We start from the raw sequence: 19177 nt of genomic DNA, 5'->3' as shown, positions 1-19177 counted from the left end.
CATTTCATTCAATGTTTTCTTAGTCTCTTTGTTTTGATCCTTGCAGTACTCCCCATAAAGTGCTACAGCCCAGATGTGGGGATTCTAAACTCTGGGGCCTGAGAAGCAGATTGTTTCAGAAGTCCCTCTTGTGACTAAAGCCTGAATGGCTATACTGCCAGTTTACTCAACATTCCCATTTTATTTATTCAATTTTGTTCTGTTCTTTTGTGGTTGTGGGGTTATTTTTATTGGTGTTATTTATTTTTATTGTGATAGATTGCGTAACAGCATCCCATAGTAATTCCAGCTGGCTTCCATGTTTTTTAAAGAAGCTTTGGCTCACTTTCTTTAGGTAGCCTTAATGAGACTTTTCCCTTTGGTCTGCACAGAAGGTGCCATTAATATCAATAGGGCTTGAGCATGTCCATTAAAGGAACATCTCTGAGTGACTGTTCTGTTGCAGGCAGCCTTTGTCACACAAGGAGAGGAAATTTTACTGCCATCTTCATTTTAGACTGTTGTCAGACCTCTGCAGGCCTTGTTTGTGCTATCTTCATTGCCTTGACTGTGGTCGTTGTGTCACCTTCCCATGACTTCAGCATGCTTCACAGACAGCACATACAAGGAGGGAAGAGGGGAGGTACAAGGTAGATAAGGAACACATTCTGCTCCCCTGGTGACAAGTTTTGTATTTCAGTGAATGGGGAGGCCGTTATGGCTACCTACCTGACAACTGGTAATTGTTGTGTGGATGACAGTCTTGCATCACTCTTTGTTTGGGATGGCGGTGGGAGGGCTTTGTCTGTAGTTTAATGGGGTATTGTTTTGTTTCTCTCAGGCTCAGATCACAGTGAATGGGAGCTCTGGCACTGCTGCCAGCCCAGTGAGTCACTTTCAAAGGCCTTTTTCCCCTTCTTCAGCTTACCCTCCACCAGCTTCGCTCAATTCCAACATTGTTATCATGCAGCATGGCAGGATGATGGGTAAGCCTCACACAGAATGTTTGCTTTATACATTATGCAACGTATTCCAATTATTGTGGCAAAGACTGCAAACAATTGCAGAGTGCTTCACATCCATAGTGAAGGTGTTGTCTATTCATCTACCTTGGGAAATAAATGGAAAAAAAAAAAAAGAAATAAATAAAAGAAATTGCATTTATTGTTAGATACAGTAGTGATACTGCACTGACATTACTATTAGGTTTTATTACTTCTGTGTGTGAGGGTAACCTCTCACCAATTTTCTGCAAGCTTTACCAAGAGAGGAGCATATAACAAAAATAACTCAACCTGTGCAGCCCCTTCAGGTTTTGCCTTCTTTAAGAAGCCAAGGGCCAACTTTGTACATTGGTACATGTACACCACAACTTCTGCAATCTTCCGGAGAAATACTGCCAACAAAGAGTGGAGAGTTGGGCTTTTAAATATCTAAACACATTTCAATCTATAATTTATGTATTTTTTGCAGGGCATTATTAATTATTTTTTTAATACATGATAAGCCTTAGAAAGGACCTTTGACAGTATAATCTAGTTTTGCCAGAGCAGTAATTGCTTACTGCTTTTTCTAGTGGTTTGCATATTTAGATAAGACTATACATGCAAAATAATTTTAAGGTGACCCTGGAGTTTACTTTTTTTTTGTGCATGTGGGAAAATTAGGAGACAGCTCTAGCTCTGAGACTTACAGCTTAGACAAATGCTGCTCTGCTTATCATAGTGATCAGCACAAAGCCTGTATTCATAGATTTCTCCGCATCCCAGAATTCTAGATTCTTCAATTCCTTCCAGTTTACTGGTATAAAGGCCTATCAATTCTGGTTTGGGTATTCCTGAAATAAGTGAAGTGTTTTTCTATGACTTTTATGATGCATGATCCTGAAGTTCTGTGTTCCACGGTAACAGCCTCATTTAATTATCCTTCCTCATGTAAAAGTCCTTCTGATGGACTTCGTTTGAGGGCTATGAAGAATGAAGGATCAAATCCAAAATGTTTTCTAAATTTAACATCTTGCCTTTTGGGAAGAAGGCCCAAGTAGTCAGATATTTGTCACTCAGAGTTGCCCTTCGCCATATATGTGTAGCACTGGATTATTTACAGGATTTCAAAACTAACTAAACAGTTGAAGCAGCCATGCCAAATCCAGCTCACTGCAGTAGGAGTGAGCAGAAATATTCAAACTAAAAGTAGAACTTTCAGTCATTGGAGCTCCTTTTGCTGATTTATATTACAATTCAAATATTTGGCTTCAGAAATCAAGGGATCAGAATATCACAAAAAAGGCAATTGCAGTTTCACCATTAGTGTTAGAATACTTATTTTTGCTTCCTACATTTGTTTATGCTGCGTGGAAATGTCTCACAAGCACTGTACCTGCTCTTGCAAGAAAAGCTGCATTGTCATAGCAGCCCACTAATTTACTGAAAAATGCTGAGTAGGAGTAGAGTTTTTTTCCTGCTTGTAGGAAAGAAGCACATCATCTGCAGCAGTAAAAAATTTCACATGACACATCCTAGCAGTGGGGTGTCTTTCGTTAAATAAATAACATAATTTTAAAGGGAGATTGTAATAGTGACATATTAATATCATTAATTATAAAGGAAGACTTGGGTGAGAGGGGTAGAAATACTGCAAGTCACCACTAAATGAGTAGCAGCCTGCGCAGTTCACCTGAAGCACTGTGAGTGGATCATCAGGTTGCTCTACAGATGCCAAGTTGCTGAGGTCCATATTTATGGATTATACATAGAGGCACTCAAATATAGGTTCAAGGGATTAAAATTGTATGTCAGAATTTGTTTTTTAAAACTATTCAGGTATCAAAACTTCCTGCTTCTAAACACACACCATCTAAGTCTTTGTGGAGGGCTGTTTGGAATCTGTTGCTGTGCTTGCAGAACATCAGTTTTCTACAGTTTGCTATACTTGGCAAGGGGGGAAAGTCTCAAAGTCCGTAGTTTCAAGGAATGCATAGGGAAGGTGCAAAAGTTTGATTTATAGGAAAAAGGCTGTTGCCACTATTTTTCAATAGTTTTTTGCTGAGTTTGTAGGGATTTTTTTCTTTTATTTCTTTTTCTTTTTCCTTTTTTTTTTTTTTATGAGCTGAGTTGAATAGCCTGTCTGCTTCTTAAGTTTATCATTCTGTTAATGTAACATTAAGTAGGGCAAAGCCCCAGCTAAGATGATTTTAAAATGTTGCGTTCAGTCCTCGTACAACTTACTGAAAGGGGGAAGCGTGTTATAACTGCCAAGTGTGATTATTGTATCATTATACAATATTCTGTCATGTTATCTTTACAGAGTCCACAGAGACGTACTCACAGCATGTTCAGACTGTTGGCAGCACCACCACCACCAGTACAATACCAATCTGTAGATCCTCAGAAGAAGAAAAAAAAATTACAGTCATTAAAGCCCCACATTATGCAGGGATTGGCCCGGTGGATGAATCTGGAATCCCTACAGCAATTAGAACGGTAGGAAATTCTGGGGAATCTGTGTATGAACTCATACAATGAACTGATTGTCAGTAATAGGTTTTTCACATTCTTCCAGTCTTATATAATGTGGAATAGAGTGTGCGTAATCAGCGAGCTCATGAATATAATATTGTGTGTTGACAGAAAAGGAGAATGCTGATGGGAGCATAATTGGGCAACCTCATGTTTCTAGTTTTAATTAGAGGTAGCCCAAACTTTGTATGTCTCTCATGCTTCCCTTGTAGCTCTTGCCTTTTGGAGAGACGCAGGAATCGCATTTGTTTTGTTATTTCTAAATTAAAGTTTCTACATACAGTGTCTAGGCGTGTATGCAAATATACATATATACATGTGTTTGTATATATAAGAATCTCACAGCTCTGCATTTTTTGAGGCAACAGTTCTCGTGTCATCAGGGTAGTGCAGAAATGAATAGGTTTGTTCTGATGAAAATGTAAGTGACTAGCATTTCCGTGGAAGTGCAGTATATAAGCATTGTGCCCTTGAGTGACATGTAAGCGACTAGCGTGGAAGCCCTTTCATTGTGAGCAGCCCAGTTTTGATCATCTGCCACTAGTCGCTGATGAACGGTCCCAGGATGTTGAACTGAGGAGTTTTGTTTTCACTATGCTGAAGCATTCTTTCCACTCTGCTGTCAGGGCAGCCTCTTCTGGCTGCTCCAGAGAGCACAGTGGCAGTGGCACTAGGTCTGTAAAGGAAGCACTTACTGGCCTTCCCAGCCGGAGAAGAAGTGCTGTGCTAGAAGGAGACAGAATAAGAAGAGTGGGAGCCAGGATGAAAGCGGCAGAGCCCTTGCAGGTGAAGTCATTGTGAGGTGCAAGGATGAGGTAGCAGCTGTTGGATGTGTCCTCTCTGCCAACACTGCCATATGGGGCTGTGTTGTATTGCCAAGAACTGCTTCAAAGGATTGAAAAATTAGGGGGGAAATCAGGAATCGATGGAGAAAAGCAATAGGAAAAAATCAGAATATGTGGTAAGATGGGGACAATTTTGATAAGAATGGGGGGAAACTCTAGCATTTCTTGCTTTATGTTTGACATAGAAAGTAATGTGATCAGAATCTTTTTTAAACTATTAAGAAATTTTTGCAACAACGGTCTAGCTTCCTACCCCCTTTTTATGAAAGTGTGTCCCTATGCTTTAGCTACCATAAAGTAATTATCTTTGTTCTGTTTTTTAATAGCAAATTGATCTTATAGGGTGCGTATCAGTTATATAAGATTATAACAGAAATCCCCCTGAAGTGTGCTTAACAGAGTGGGCAGTCTGCCCACCTATATTTAGCTTTTGGATCTGAGTCTCAGGTTTTCTTCAAAAATGTAATGTAATTTGAATTAGGACATTTTTCAGCTGGATTTGTTCTGTTTCTTGTTATGTTTCAGTTTCAAAATATCTTATAGCTCCTAAAGTTAGTATGTAGAAATAATTCTCACAATGAGATATGAGTTAAAAGCTTATTCTAGCGCGCGTGTGTCTCCTGTGCAACTTTGTGTCCTTATTCTGCTTCCTTAGGAGTCAGCTGGAAATGAGATTGTTTTCGAGATATTGATCTGAAATTATATTTTAAGTGTGCATGAGCATTTTTAAGCCCCATGTATCCTAGCAGTGTAATAAGGTGATATAGTTATCAGCAGAAGACTCAAATATACTGCACATTGGCACTTCTCAGAAGTGCAGTACCATGCAGAAATATGCAAAATTCCTATAACTTTCCCAATAACAGCAGAAGGTGGACGTATCAGTTGCTCTTTCTCCAGGGTCAGTAAGCAGTCCAAATAGGCATCTTCTCTCAGAAAGTTCACCCTAACTGCATCTGTAGAGAAAAAGGAGTTTTCAAATTTGTCGAGTTTATCACTGCATGCAAAGTTCTAAAGTTTCTTATCCTTCCATCTTTATGGTAATGTCAGTAGTCTATCAAGAAAGCGGTAAATGCAAATTCATGGGTGATAGGTAACTTACCGTGTTCTGAAACACTATCCTACTCAATGGTAATCTTATAAATAAGAAGATGGGAGTATCTGTATTCCAGATTTGGAGTGCTTCCCAGGAGTAGAGAGATTTGTCAAGCTGTAGTTGCTTCCTCCAAGTCTGTCTTTACGCTTAGAACATGGTTTGTGACAGCTGTTTAGCCAAGGCAAGAAGAGTGATATTCTCTTCTCTTTCTACTCCTGCAAACCCTCTATGTCCAAAGCTGCTGAGAGGGGAAGGATTCCTATAAAGCTTTCCCTTCTCTAAGAACCTCCATCCTGTGTTAGCATGTTCTCTCCATACCACTTGAGCTCCTGCCAACTCTAGGAAGGGCAAGACTGAAGCCTGAAAATTCATATCATTAAGTCCTGCCACTATGCCAAGCCCTGACCCAAAGATGGTGAAATTTCAAGGCATTAAAAATTAAGTCTTTGGAGAACAGAAGATAAAATGCTGTTCACTCAGAAAAACATTCAATCAAATGGCACCACCAGAGTTTACCACCAACACAGAAAGGAAAAAACAGATTCATGGAAAGCAGTATGACTGAGCTGTTTTAGACTATCCAAAATGATTGCTTCATGTCTAACTGCGAAAATTAATCTGTAGACTGAAGACATTATTGATTAATGTATTGACATTATATGACTGTTCATTTCCATATGATGATACCATGTTCCAACATTTAATTGCAATAACTATAATTTATGCAAAGCAGGATGCCATCTGAATGGCTTGGTGCATTGTGAATATTGCTAATTCCTCAAACAAATGATGGAATGTGGGATTAGTGAATATAAATTGAGAAAATTTATTTTAAAATTCATTTATTCTATTCCTTAACTAATCCTATCTGGCTTATACTGCAAAGCCAAATTATTGGCTGAGGTTTTAAACCCTGGGGAGAGTGGGGGAAGGGGAAGTTGAGGGGAAGATGGTGAGAAAGAAAAGTTCAAATGTCCAGAAAGATCTTGGGACACCTTCTCTGATCATGTGGGAGCTTCTCCATAACTCATCTCTCCGTGGAAGCCTCCTGTTGAGTTGTGGAGGACCTGACTGATTAGGAGGATCTGACAAATAGATATCTATGTACCTTTGTCCTTTGACAAGCAGTAGGGTCATAGCAGTAGTATTTATGCTCTGTTTCGAATCTATTCACCTATCACTGATTTGAGCTCTATTGGAAGACTCTTCTTGGACCACAATACAATGAGAAAGGCAGTTGCAATACCATGGGACCATTGCAGGTTTCTAGTGCTAAGGGAAGTGGAGGTTATTCCCATCAGCACGAGTTCTCTCAGAGCTTCTGGACTTCCCTGTAAACTTCTGAACAACATGATCTTGGAGCACCAAACAGCATACTTCTATCAAATTCAGCTAAATTATTCTTGCCAGAGTTCTGCTAGTACAGAGCTTTAATACCTTTAGGGAAACAATGATAAAATAGTTTAAATCTGCTTCTGAATGTCTTTGGCAGAAGGCAGGAATATTGGTAGGTGGGGGATACTTGATAGGAAACTGCATCTCCTGCATCTCTTGCAACCAGGTCTGGGTAAAAACCTGCTGCTTAAATGTCTTTCTTCCCCACCAGATCCCTGAGTTCTTCAATTGATTGTCAGCTCTTCTTTTAAACAATATTTTTTATGTTATTTAGTAACAATTTTTGTAGATAAGTTGATCAAGTATGGGTTTGGTGATCAGGTAGTGAGGTGGATCAGGAACTGGTTGAAAGGAAGGAGTCAGAGAGTTGTAGTCAATGGGGCAGAATCTGGTTGGAGGTGTGTGACTAGTGGAGTCCCTCAGGGGTCGGTACTGGGACCGGTGTTCAACATCTTCATCAGCGACTTGGATGAGGGTATAGAATGTACCCTCAGCAAGTTTGCTGATGACACTAAGCTGGGAGGAGTGGCTGACACACCAGAAGGCTGTGCTGCCATTCAGAGAGATTTAGGCTGGAGAGTTGGGCAGGGAGAAACATGATGAAATTCAACAAGGGGAAGTGCAGAGTTTTGCATTTGGGGAAGAGAAACACCATGTACCAGTACAGGTTGGGGGCTGACCTGCTGGAGAGCAGTGTAGGTGAAAGGGACCTGGGGGTCCTGGTAGACAGGAGGATGACCATGAGCCAGCAATGTGCCCTTGTGTCTAGGAAGGCCAATGGCATCCTGGGGTGCATTAGAAAGGGTGTGGTTAGTAGGTCAAGAGAGGTTCTCCTCCCCCTCTATTCTGCATTGGTGAGGCCACATCTGGAGTATTGTGTCCAGTTCTGGGCCCCTCAGTTCAAGAAGGACAGGGAACTGCTTGAAAGAGTCCAGTGCAGAGCTACAAAGATGATGAAGGGAGTGGAACATCTGCCTTATGAGGAAAGGCTGAGGGAGCTGGGTCTCTTTAGCTTGGAGAAAAGGAGACTGAGGGGTGACCTCATCAATGTTTACAAATATGTAAGGGGTGAGTGTCAGGGAGATGGAATTAGGCTTTTCTCAGTGATGACCAGTGATAGGACAAGGGGTAATGGGTGTAAATGGGAGCATAGGAGGTTCAAGGTGAATATCCGAAAAAATTTTTATTACTGTGAGAGTGACAGAGCACTGGAACAGGCTGCCCAGGGAGGTTGTGGAGTCTCCTTCACTGGAGACATTCAAAACCCACCTGGATGCGTTCCTGTGTGATGTACTCTAGGTGATCCTGCTCTGGCAGGGGGGGTTGGACTGGATGATCTTTCGAGGTCCCTTCCAACCCCTAAGATTCTATGATTCTATGAATTTTATGAAAGCTCATATTGATTCTTTAAAATATGGAAGCATTTTCTGCTTAGTCTCTTATAGTAAGAGCTAACAAACCTGAATCATTATGTGCAGTAACTGTAACAAGTATCTAAGGCAAAGGTGTGTTTAACTAAAAATGGCACGAAGCTCGGTGAATGTATTAGTATCTGATGGTTACATTATAAAGAAGAATTTGTTGGGTTTCACTTTTCATGGTAAAGAGGAGTGGACAGAACGATTGCAGCTTTAGTATCAACTAATGCAAGATAACGGACATCAAGAAGGGTGTTTTGAGTTATTCCTGTGAAGGTAATTTTGTACCTCTGCATCAAAACTTTTGCTTTTCTGAGTACTGTGGAATAAGTGCAGTTTTAGGACCTAAGAATAATATTACTCAAAACATGTTTGCCTTTGTCTTATCTGAAATATCTGAAATAGATTGGATGAAAAATATTATATTATATAGGAGAAACATCATAATAGACTTTGTGTCCAGAACAATATTAAATGTCTGATCAGATCTGAACACACAGATATTTTAATTTGTTTGCTAATTGTTAAAAAACTGTATTTTATTTAGACAGTTGACAGGCCGAAAGATTGGTACAAGACAATGTTCAAGCAAATCCATATGGTTCATAAGCCTGGTAAGTATGTTTTTTTCTTGGCTGAGTAGTTCTCAGTGGTATTAAAAAATTGTCTGCTGTGTGAAAATACAAGTGTTCATCAAGTGTCAGATAAAGAATCTAATCAAATGCATGAGCTGGATGATAGATTTTACTGGAGAGAGAGAAATTTTCCTCTGCTAAAGTCTGAACATTTTAATGGGTTTATTTTATTATTGAAACTAAATAAAAAATAAAGTTATTAGAACTGGTGTGGAGCCAGTATGACTCTACATCACAGGGAGCTCGGTGAAGTGATCCTCATCTCCAGTTTGAGGAACGAGATTTTAGCCACTGTAGATCTCCTACCATATCAGCTTTCTTTTGAAGAGTTCAAGTATTGGAACAGCACAGGATAGTAAACCGGCTGTTTTACATTTCCTGTCTGAATTTTGTTTTTTTCATAGAATGCCTTATTTGGTTTTGCTGAAATTGAGCTTTGGTGATATTACTAGCTTCAGAGTTGACATCCTTTATCATGATTGTCACCAAGGATGTCAGGAAACTTTATACATAGCAAATATGCTCATTACAGCTCCTGAAAGATGGAGTCTTTATTGGCCTGAGGTAGAGCTTGCATTCCATATTGTCATACAGAATTAGTGGGGGAATAAAAAATGTAAGCAGGAAAATGTTGGCTTACCACATCTATTTTGAACACCTGTCACCACAATAAAAATGTGAGCTTGATTTTTGTGATAGGAACAACTTACTAGTCTTTAGTAGAGGAGAGCTGACAAAAGGAAGAAATTGAGCTTGGGGAAGGGAGAATGGACAAAAAGCTATAATTTGCAAATCGATGCTTCCCAGTAAGTATGAAATATGAGTGACAGGACAAGAAGACAGTATTTTACCAATCACATTGTAAACACAACCTATGGTAAGTATAATGGGAAAAGAGAGTCTTCAGAAAACACCTATGAGATGAGGAAAAGAAGTACAGCATTTGGTTGCCTACCAATCTTCTGTTTGTATTTGCAAAAATAAAGCTGCATTGCTGTGATAAACTGGCACGTATTACACTACTGTAACATGTATATTTCTTTTTGTAGATGACGACACAGACATGTATAATACTGCATATGCATACAGTACTGGTAGGAATTATTCCCTCACTTCAAAAGCAGTCTTTTGTTAATGTCAGCAAGTAACAGAGGCAGTTAACTATTCACGCTTGCTTTTCTAATGCTTATATAAACACTTTTATTGTCTTGTTTGATCTCAGTTGGTGTTTTTTCATGACTTTTTTCCCAAATGAAACAAAGTTTAATTTTGGTTTCATTCTTACCACTGAAATGAATTGCAGCTGTGGGCCTCTCACTGTAGATTGGATACATTGTAATATGGTAGTTTCTGATTACATTGCATTTATTTTCACTAGTGATTGTGAGCTCTGTAGCCTTTCCTTACCAAACTAAAAAGGCAACTACTGTGTGAAAGTACAAACACTAATTACATAGATGGGAAGACAAAAAATGTTGTACTGAAAACACCTTTTTAAAATATGCAGTACTAGTGCCTGATAAAGATTACTCTGTTTTATGATCTGGTTCATTTTTGCTCTAGACCCTTGATGCTATTTAGGTGCAAGAAAGACACATTCATCTAATAGATAAGTAACAGATATTAGATACATAATAGTTGTGTCATTCAGAAGATTATAACCATGTAGTAAAATTATTTACAAGGGCAAAAGGAAAGTGTGAAAGACGATAAGTGAAAAAAAAAAAAAAAAAAAAAAAAAAGCAACAAAGAAAAAACAAACCACAGTGCCATGTGCAAAATGCCACTTAAAATACTTCCATTTCAGTGTCTGTTGCATTCACCCTGCTCTTATACTGCCTTTTTGTGTAGTGTTGAGAGCATTTGTTGTGTGTTCAAGATGTGTTTGGACTCTTGTGATCCTCTTCAAGACACGCTATTGCCTAGTTGTCCTAGATTAACAGTCATTATTAAAACAGTAAAAAAAATTTAAAAGTGCATTTCCTGCCTCTCCCTTCTGAAGACAAAGCAATTGACAGTCAGGATGAACCTGAGGGTAATGAGCTGTAATTAAGAGCTCTGGCAGATACACACAGCCAGGAACTTCTCCTCCCCTCCTCCCCCCAGATTAATTATTAATTTATTTTTACTATATTGCACTTTATCTGTGTGTTTGTAGTTTTATACATAAATATATAAGAAGTATTCTAATTACCTGCAGAGTATACATCAATGTACCTTTAAAAATGCATTTGCACAGTTTTGTAACCTTGCAGCTTTATCGAGTAACTGTGGATTCTTGTAACATTCCATGTTGTGTTTTATTAAAATTCATTCTCTCACTGTGACTACTTCTGGTTTTGTCTTATATTAGGTAGCTACAGTCCATCCTTCTCTGCTCAGGCACACCCAGCTGCAAAGACTCAGACATACAGGCCATTGTCTAAAAGTGCTTCTGATAGTAGCTCTGATGCCTTTAAGGTCTCATCCCCTTTACCACCTCCACATGTGCCACCTCCACCACCACCACACCGTCTGAGGCAAAGGTCTACTCCAGAAAAGTAAGTCAGCATATTTTCAACAAGTGTTCTTAGTATGTGCACTAATGCAGTTACAGGATATCACAAAGGGTAAAATAATGGCTATAGAATAATATGACTTTTAAGGGTTTTATTCAAGGCACAGTCAAGTGATAAGGGCTAATCTTCATCAGTAGTGTGGGCATCATGCATGGTCCTGCCATTTCTTCAGTGTGCTAGAGAAGCGCTCATTCTTGCAAGTGATACCCCCATGAGCATTTAGGATTTTCATTCTCGTTAGCAGGATTGTCCTGCTTGTTGTGTTTCAGAATAGTCTGTGCTCTAGCAGCTGTCTTGAATAGTTAGTCTATGAGAAGGAAGGGCCATTTATGCATTCCAGTAGCCAACAGAAAGGTTCTGAATAGTGTTGTAAATTGAAATTCTTGGAAGAGCAAAAGTGTAAGATTGTAGCAGTCAACCCATGTTTCCCCAAATCTCCGAAGTGCTTTACATCCCCATTTGTTAAATCTCCATCTCTGTTTTGGTAGACCAAGATATCTACAGAATAAATAAGCATTTCAGTTATCTCATGGTTTTGCAGCTTCAAACTTGCTGCACAAATCCAGGTCCCAGTGATTACAATCCAGTTTGAAAAGTGTTAGTACTTAATTACTCAGGAAATAAATGATAAATACATACATAGTGCCCAGTGTGCAAACTGTATAGACTCATCAACATATGTGTAGTTACTAGCTCAAGAAAAAGCTGCTTGTTTAGTGTTTGCATTCATAAATGCTACATATTAATATAGTTTTATGTTGTTATACGTTTCTATGTACATGTGTGTCTCTATATATATTTTATAGATGAAAAATGTCAAAAGCACATTTTTTGTTCCATTTGTGGCTTACAAGCCTCAGTTACACTCAGGCAACAAAATAGAATTTGCCTGTTTCATCAGCTTGAATATTGTAAACATTTTTTTATATTTAAAAATTGAATTATGTTAAGCAGTTTCAAATAATTTGCAGTTTGCATGAAATATCATGAGAAAAGAGCATACTAGGTCTTTAAAATAAAGACCCTTGACTGTGACTTTTTGAAAAATTTGTAGGTAGTGGCAATCCGAAAGGTAATCCAGCAGATACACATTGTGAAGAAAATGAGGTTGCTGCATGGTTACTGATTTTGGCTAATCCTGTTGCTAAGGGCAGGTTATAAAGAGGAAATGCTAGGGGTTAGAGTTGGGCAAGCCCCCAAAGGCCATGAGGTTTGAGTTTTGTTAGTGAGTCATATGGAAGTGTACATTTTGTTAGCAAGGCATCAAAACGTGGATCTGCTTAACTTTGATCTCTGAAGTTATATGAGCCATCATCCTGTGCTATAGGCCAAATTGCCTTAGTCACAGAAAATGAGGCCTGTTACAGTTCCTTTTTTCAAGTGTGAAAATAACTGCTTCAGCACTGAATTTGGATGTTTAGGCTCTCCCTTTAATCTCCTGCATGATAGTACAGGCAGTGGAAATCTGTGTTCTCCAGGCCAGGCTAAGGGATGCCAAACATGTTAGCTATGCTTTGCCTCCTGCTGACAGCTACAGCTTGTCAAGCTTTTTCTGCCACTGGAAAATTCTTTTTTTTAATTGCCCATGAAGCCTGAGTATTTAAAATCACACATAAGAGGCTTAGGTCCACATGTATCACAGTATTAAAGCTGGGAGGCAAGATATGGTTTACATTAACATAGTCTATAAGGGATTACTGACTAAATGTAAATTAAGGGGACTGAGTTTGAATCAGAATTTCAGTAGCATGCTTTTTTTCTTCAGTGACTTGCAGAATAATGCAGTTTGATCACAACACTTCCATTTTCATTTCCAATCTCAAAAAATACCACCTTTTCTGCTCTGAAAAAAAATGCTTTTTCTCAGTGAAAATAAACAATAGAGCCATATAGAACTAATTCACTTAAAATGTAGTGCGTTTCATAAATAGAGGTGTCTGTGTCCCAGAAACTGCACTCACAAACACTGTAAACAAAAGCTACCCCATAGATTTGTTTTACAGCATGTGACTTGTGCCTTATCATGTCAGGTCACATCAAACCAAGTCACATCAGAAAGACTGATAGAACTGATAGAATTTAATCAGTGGGTGCTCTTTCTTATTGTAAATACAGGTTAAAGCTGACAGCATTTCCCCTCTCCTTTACCCCATTCTTTGAGTTACCAATGGGTCATTTTACATAGAGCTAAATGAAAAGATACCTGAGCTGCAGTTTTCCAAATGCAATGCTAGTAATGACTAAAAAAACTGCCATGAAAAGGTAACTCTCACCAGGATAGTAAATAGCTAACTATCCCCCAAAAATGTGTAGGTAGGTATTACTATAACATGGTAAATTACTCTAAATAAATAAATACATAAATAAATGAAGGGTAGCAGCATTACTTTTTATTCTTTGCATAGCACTATTAAATTGAATGCAAATTGACAAACATAGGGAAAAACTGATGAGTTTCTTCCCCAAAGTCTGCTGCCAAAGTCTTCTTGTTTATCTATTCACATTTCCAAGGGAAGAGTGTATTGCTTACACGGATATTCAGGAGCAGTTCTACTACAGATCAGGATGAAGAGCATCTATTAGATTTTTCACACTGTCTTTTAAAATAATTAGTCATTCTTTTTTTCTCAGAAAATTCTGGAACTTTTTCAATATGGATTTATTATCCCATTGTGTGATGATATAAATATCTACCACTTGCCTATATTAGCACAGCACATAAAACAAGTATAGGAAATTTGCAAGGCTATTTTGAGACGGTATGTCAGGGAAGTTTTTTAACTGGTCTACTCATTATAACAAGAGTGTGAGTGATCACATAGGCTGGACAACCCTAGTATTTTTCCAGCTGTACTGAATATACCTGCTGTAAACAGGTTAAGATTATATAGTGGTTAAAACACTGGGATACTAGGGCAGACATTACACAACTGAAATTTGGAAGGAGAAACTATGCTGAAAATGATTTGGGTTTGTGTCTTTTTCTTGCATAGAGCTCTAAAGGAAATGGTGATGATAGTAAATTAACTCAATTGCTTATATTTGTTATTTAGAAACGACTGGGATCCCCCTGACAGAAAGGTAGATACTCGCAAGTTCCGTTCTGAACCAAGGAGCATTTTTGAATATGAGCCGGGAAAGTCATCAATCCTTGAACATGAGAGACCGGTAAGGCACCAGTGGAACGGGTACTACAGTAAAGAGGTTTGGTGAGAGGTCATCTTTTTACTATTTACTACTGATCACAGCTATCTACATGAATAGTGCAGGTTCTTTTTCAAAATACAATTTTGCAGCAATTTGTCTTTGCTCTTTCCTGATGGTTGTGTTGAAAATGTGAGATTGGCTCATTTGTTTAACTTAGATCTTCTGGTATTTCCAAGAAATCAAACCATCACTCTGCATGCACACCTAGTGGATGGTGAGCAGAACTGTGAATTAATAGAAACTGCTTTTTCTAATTGCCGTACATCTCCAGCACTCATTTTCAGTGGCATTAACAGAACATATGAAACCTACTCCATTAGTCTAGAAAAATAAAATGTTTGCATTTTTAGGATGTAATTGTACACTTCAGGAGATTTTGGTCTAATATTGCCCAAGGTTGTCCAGAGAGGGTGTGGTATGTCCATTTCTGGAGGTGTTCAAAACTCACCTGGGCACAACCCTGAGAAACCTGATCTGATTAGACCTACTTCCAGCAGGAGGGTGGACTAGATGACCTCTGGAGGTCCTTTCCAGCCTCAATTACTCTGTGATTACTGAGTCTACATTGATGTGTAATTAGAAGTCTTTATTTCTGCTTTCTGATTGCAATCATGGATTTTTTCACCAGCATGTCTGATAAAGCTACACATAATGCATGCAAAATGACCATTAATGGATGTTTTCATTTACAGAAAGACACATTCATTCAGCCTTTCTAATTCACCTTTGTGCTATCTCAATACTTTATTTTAGGAAAACTATTATGTATCAATGGCAATATTTTCTTTTCTTGGGCTTTTACTTTCAGATTGAAGTAGTTGAGGGAGTCCAGTTTGAAATAAGGGGGTTGTGTAATCAATACTGGATTAGTATTTGCTTCTGTATTACTGTATAACGTGCTTGTTCACATAATTTATGTTACTAATTTAAGATAAATTTAGCAAATAATCTAATTTCAGAATATGTAGTCTATCAAGAGTGTGAAGCACCTGTACTAAGAACTTTCTCTTGTGTTTTAGTGGTCTTTGCAGGAATCTAATTTCTATTATCTAGAAAATACAAAGCTATCTCGCTGTGAAATTAAGTTCCTTCAGAACTGATGCATTTTTCAGAGAAGAAATTGGCATTTCTAGGTGAACTGCAAATAAATCAATATAGTTAAATGGGATTTAGTGTTTATTGTGAAGCTGAACTTAGCAAATCATTTTATCTAAAAGGTGATGGCATTTGTTCTGAGCACTTTTTTAATTGCCATGGTTGCATTAGATTCCATCTAAAAAGAAGCAAATGACAGTGATGTTTGAATAATAGCCTTAATTTTCTAGTAAATTAAAAATTTTACTGACCTATTGTGAAAATAAATCATAGAAGAATTACAGTGCTGATGAATATGATCATAGAAACAGTAGAGTTAGGTTAGACATTAAGAAGAAATTCTTTACTGTGAGGGGGCTGAGACACTAGCACAGGTTGCCCAGGGAAGTTGTGGATGCCTCATCCCTGGAAGTGTTCAAGGCCAGGTTGGATAGGGCTTTGAGCAACCTGGTCTAGTGGGAGGTGTCCCTGCCCATGCAGGGGGTTTGAAATTAAATTATCTTTAAGGTCCCTTCTAACCCAAACCATTCTATGATTCTATAATTATGAATTAGTACAGAATACAAGAGCTGGAAGATCTGCTGACACTAGTGTCATATTATTAACTGATAAAAAAATAGTTGGAGTAAGCTGTCGCAGTTTTATCAGTTTGGAATTTCTGTTGTTGATAAAGGTTATATTTAGCTTTATTTGGACCATGTCACAAAAAATAAATAATTGGTTTCACTACAGCATTTGCTTTCCTTGTGTTCGTTGAATGGGATATGGGAAGTACAAGTCATGACTTGTTAAATTATGGTCAACAGAGCAGGTCAAAAGATTTTTCTGAATGTCTAGGAAAAGCTGACATCCAAAAACATTGTATTAGTTCCAAAGTCAGATGAAAACTCTGAAGTCTCAATTGTGTCAGTATTGCACAAGTTAAGTCTTCAATATTCATAATCTCAATATAATTTATTTTTCATGTCTAAAAAATTGTTCTGATGATACAGAAAGAAACTACTAATCAAAATATAGAATGGAAAAATAAATAGTTTATTAGTATTGTAAAAGATGTACATTCATAAGATTTTAACTAAAAATTCTTATTTCATCAGTTTTGCTAAAACTAAAAAAGTCAAAGGGAGTTTCTCCAATACAAATCTTAAATTTTTTTGCTGAAATTAAATCATTTCTTTGTCTACAAAGATCTACAGGATCTACAGGATTTCAGCTTTGGGGGCAAAATTATCTAAAAATAATATTGACAACTATCTTGGTGTTAAGAAATATGACGTTTGAAAGACCAGCATTCCATTTATTGATGTAGATACTACACTGGAAGCAGTTGAGATTAACATGGAAATTAGAAAAATAGGAAGACTATAATAAAAAAACACTCAATGTAAAACTAACATTTAGGGAGAAATACTATTTAGCATATATGGGAATGTAAGAAAAAATAAGCCTAAAAATAAATAACCTAGTTATAAACACTAAATTGAGAGATTGGTTAGGGATAATTATCTTTGTTATGGATACTAAAATATAAAGGCCACATTGGATGGGACTTTGAGCAACCTGGCCTTGTGGGAGGTGTCCTTGCCCATGCAGGGGGGTTTGAACTGAATGGTGTTTAAGGTCCCTTCCAACTCAAACCATTCTATGATTCTAAATTTAATTTCAAGCTGCAGTATCATGTAGTGGCCTTCTGTCATTAAACAGAAAATTAATGGCTTTTTCTTTTGTAATTTAAACTTGCAAGGGTATCAAACATCAAAAAAAAGAAGGGAGTTTGGTGTTGGCGCTTTGAGATTACAACTAAAAGTATCTGACATTAGCCTGTTGAATATTCTTCCAAGCAATTATGTGGCAGCTGCTTTTTTCTCATTTCAATAAGCCCATAAAATGTTACCATTTTGTAAGGTGGTGCGTAAGTTGTTTGGAGGATTGTTTCCAAGGTCAGCAATTCAATAAGATGCTCTTCTTTTTTGCTAATATAATCTGAACTATGGATTTGTTTCCTAAAATGGGTATTTACTTTCAGTAAATAAATAAATTGCATTGTAATAATTGAGTCCTACTCATATGGATATGAACATAGATTTTTATTCTTTACTAGCTTCGATCTTGTATAGTTGAAATATTTCATACATGTACATCTCTATTTCTGTGGACAAGCAAGAAATGAAAAATCTTGGTGTTAGTGTAAAGGAAGACTTTGTAAAATTGGGATAAGTAATAGATGCTTTTATTTTATTAGGGTTTTTTTAGTCTAAGCGTGAAAGCACATGTGCTTGTCAGGTAAAACTGCCAGGTTAAAATTTAGTTCTGGATGTTTTTACACATGTTCAGTATACAAATTTACTACTGAGCAGCGATTTCATGATCAGAATAAATTTTACAATATTACTGTGTTGTCAGATGGTAGAAATAGACTGGACTTGCATCATTCTGTACATCTGTTGTTTGTTGGTGTTTGGAGTTTTTTTACTCTAGTTTGATCACCTTTGACATCTCAAGCTGTTTATCAGAATATTCTACTCAGTGCTGGCTGAGCTACTTAAGGAACACTGTCAACTAAAAAAATGTTCTCTGTGTGCTTTAAAATGGAATCAGGAATTATACATATGTTTCAATATGACATTAAAAAAATATGTCCTCTTATAAAGATATGGAGAGACTAAATCAGTCTAGTAGTGGACTTGGAGCTACAACAGCCATGTCAAAGTAGTCAAGAATAAAACAAAAAACAACAACAAAAAAAAAGTAAAAATAAAAAAGGTAATAAAATGCCAAAGCCAAATAGTTGACAAACATCTCAGTCCATTGCTCCAAAGAGGCTTCAGTATGGTGTCTGAACTTGCAAATGGAAAATAGTAATTTCATCATGCAGATCATGTAAGATAAACTCACCAGACTTTTCCTTGTTGCCTGGGAATGTCTTCATCTGTTTTGACTGAGAAGTCAATGAAGTTATTTATGTTCTTATTGCTTTTACCCTGTGTTCAAGCAGTTTGGGAGATATTTGTGAGAATAAGCCAAGATTAGTTTTTCCAGTCAAAATTATTTGTTCATTTCAAGTCTCTTAGTAAAGGAGATAATGGAAAAAGGTCCATCAGCAAAACTGAATCTGAAAGCCAAGCTAAATCAATTGCCTCTCTATCGATCTCGGTAGCACAGGGAGTGCCGCCCGCCCTAGGGTTGCCAGGCAGCAGTGAACTTGCAAATTGTAGTGCTCAGTTTCTTTTTGTTTGCTGCCCTCTGCGGTTCAAGCTGTAAATAAAGTAGAACTTGAGTGCATAGAGTTTACATAGGGTCTTATGTTCTCATTTTATTTTTACACTACTACACAAGAAATCAAAACCTTAGGAACTATACAAAATATACTATTTGTAGCTCTTTCTTTACAAAAAGATTGGAGGGTGGGGGGGGGGGGGGGGTTAAGTTTT

General features: G+C 37.6%; 1 protein-coding gene across 5 annotated transcripts in view; it reads left to right on the top strand.

The window, feature by feature from the left end:
* The window catches only part of SORBS2 (sorbin and SH3 domain containing 2), a 79208-nt gene that overhangs the window by 21589 nt on the left and 38442 nt on the right, over nt 1-19177 (top strand). For 3 of the 5 annotated variants that reach the window (XM_010002462.1, XM_010002463.1, XM_010002466.1), the window contains exons 4-9: nt 821-965; nt 3286-3461; nt 8799-8865; nt 9936-9980; nt 11240-11426; nt 14498-14612. In XM_010002462.1, the coding sequence (XP_010000764.1) occupies nt 821-965; nt 3286-3461; nt 8799-8865; nt 9936-9980; nt 11240-11426; nt 14498-14612 (735 nt within the window). Of the gene's footprint in view, nt 1-820; nt 966-3285; nt 3462-4259; nt 4284-8798; nt 8866-9935; nt 9981-11239; nt 11427-14497; nt 14613-19177 lie in introns of those variants that run through there. The other 2 variants (XM_010002464.1, XM_010002465.1) reach the window with 2 other exon arrangements.

This window comes from Chaetura pelagica, unplaced genomic scaffold, assembly GCF_000747805.2.
Source record: "Chaetura pelagica isolate M959 unplaced genomic scaffold, ChaPel_1.0 scaffold67, whole genome shotgun sequence".
Classification (NCBI taxonomy): domain Eukaryota; kingdom Metazoa; phylum Chordata; class Aves; order Apodiformes; family Apodidae; genus Chaetura; species Chaetura pelagica.
Note: the sequence above shows the minus strand (reverse complement) of the source record. Positions and strands in the feature narration are given on the sequence as shown.